The sequence below is a fragment of the Habropoda laboriosa genome, unplaced genomic scaffold (genome assembly GCF_001263275.1).
Source record: "Habropoda laboriosa isolate 0110345459 unplaced genomic scaffold, ASM126327v1 scaffold70, whole genome shotgun sequence".
Taxonomy (NCBI): Eukaryota; Metazoa; Arthropoda; class Insecta; order Hymenoptera; family Apidae; genus Habropoda; species Habropoda laboriosa.
This window is the reverse complement of record NW_017100198.1, coordinates 225203-226563: the sequence shown is the minus strand read 5'-3', so window position 1 is coordinate 226563 and position 1361 is coordinate 225203. Positions and strand designations below refer to the sequence as shown.

Here is a 1361-nt window from a genome sequence, read left to right as displayed (position 1 = left end):
TATATAAAGTGCTGTCATTAAATTTTGAAACTCAGACAATTAATGTTAACATACCTTTTCCACCTTTTCAAAGTTGCGCATTTTCATCTGAAACAGTCACAAAGTTTGCACACTAAAGTTTTACTCGAAATAATAATAAAAAATTATTTAATACAAAATGAAATAATAAGCTGTAATTGTTTACATTTATTATTTTAGTAAATAAAATTAATGAGAAATGTGATAATACTACCTCTTGTTCTATATAAATTTTCCAATAACGACCAGCGGAAGGAAACACACTGACGAGCTTCTCAAAAACTGGCCTTACTTCTGTAATAGGTCTGTTCTGTGCTTCTCTGATAAGGATGCTCCATGCTTCGAGATCATAAGGGGATTCGTCTACCGTTTTCTGGGCACGCTGCAGTTTTTCGTTTCCCCAATCCTACAAACAAGAAAACAGGCAATTATACCAAGTATACAATTTAGACCGCGCATTTTACAAAGTGAGGTTATATATACTCGGTGTATGTTTTTAAGATATTATGGAATATACTTACGAACTCCGTTTTATCATCAGTCATTTTGTATTCGCCTAAATAATGCTAATTCCCTAAACTAAAATCTCTTGCGAATCCAAGAGTCGAAGACGGAAATGAATGAAGAAAAACCCACACACCCAACTCGCAACGGCCTGTAATTTTGAGTATGCAATATAGTTTGGAATGTCGATTCTATTCGATATATCGTTCGCAGAGGTCGTTCGATACCTATGTAGTCTGTTTCGATAGCAGCCATTTTAACGAGTCAATGGCTTTTCGATTTGTGAAAACGTGTTAAAAAGTTCTTGCTAATTTATGAATTTTTAACTTCTGTGACGTATATATTAGTGTGTGAAATGCAAATATTAAGATGCATTTAGAAATATAATTATATTTAAAATAAGAGTGCAATTACGTTCAATTAGTTATTCAGTCTGAACAAATTGAATGATCTCAGCACCTAGTTTATATAATTGCATGAAGGTAAAACATATAATTATTAATAAAACAATATCACAGTATTGTTCATATCTTTTTATACATCATACAAAGACTACAGCGTAGGCAAAAGATTTTAATTATAATTAATATGATGTTTACCACAGTTATAAAACTGTATTTTTGAAATATATTGGAATGTTGGATATACAATAATTAATTTTGTGACGCAGTCACCCTTATCTATTTCTTACCCCTTTCTTTAAGAAAATTCTAAATTGTTGACTAAAATATTACTACATTTCCTTGTAAAAACAACTTCTAATCTCGCCCCCGGGTGGGCTCGAACCACCAACCTCTCGGTTAACAGCCGAACGCGCTAGCCGATTGCGCCACGGAGGC

At 32.9% G+C, this 1361-nt stretch overlaps 1 protein-coding gene and 1 non-coding gene across 2 annotated transcripts in view; both read right to left on the bottom strand.

Moving 5' to 3' along the window:
- Window positions 1-680, bottom strand: part of LOC108570368 (protein suppressor of forked) — a 4858-nt gene extending 4178 nt beyond the window's left edge. The window contains exons 1-3 of the mRNA XM_017932221.1: window positions 540-680; window positions 233-424; window positions 55-87 (exon numbers count right to left, since the gene is read on the bottom strand). Coding sequence (XP_017787710.1) covers window positions 55-87; window positions 233-424; window positions 540-563 — 249 coding nt within the window. The 5' untranslated portion in view covers window positions 564-680. The remainder of the gene's footprint in view (window positions 1-54; window positions 88-232; window positions 425-539) is intronic.
- A 607-nt stretch (window positions 681-1287) lies between these two features.
- Window positions 1288-1361, bottom strand: Trnan-guu. Its single transcript has one exon. It is a non-coding gene; the product is annotated as a tRNA-Asn (tRNA).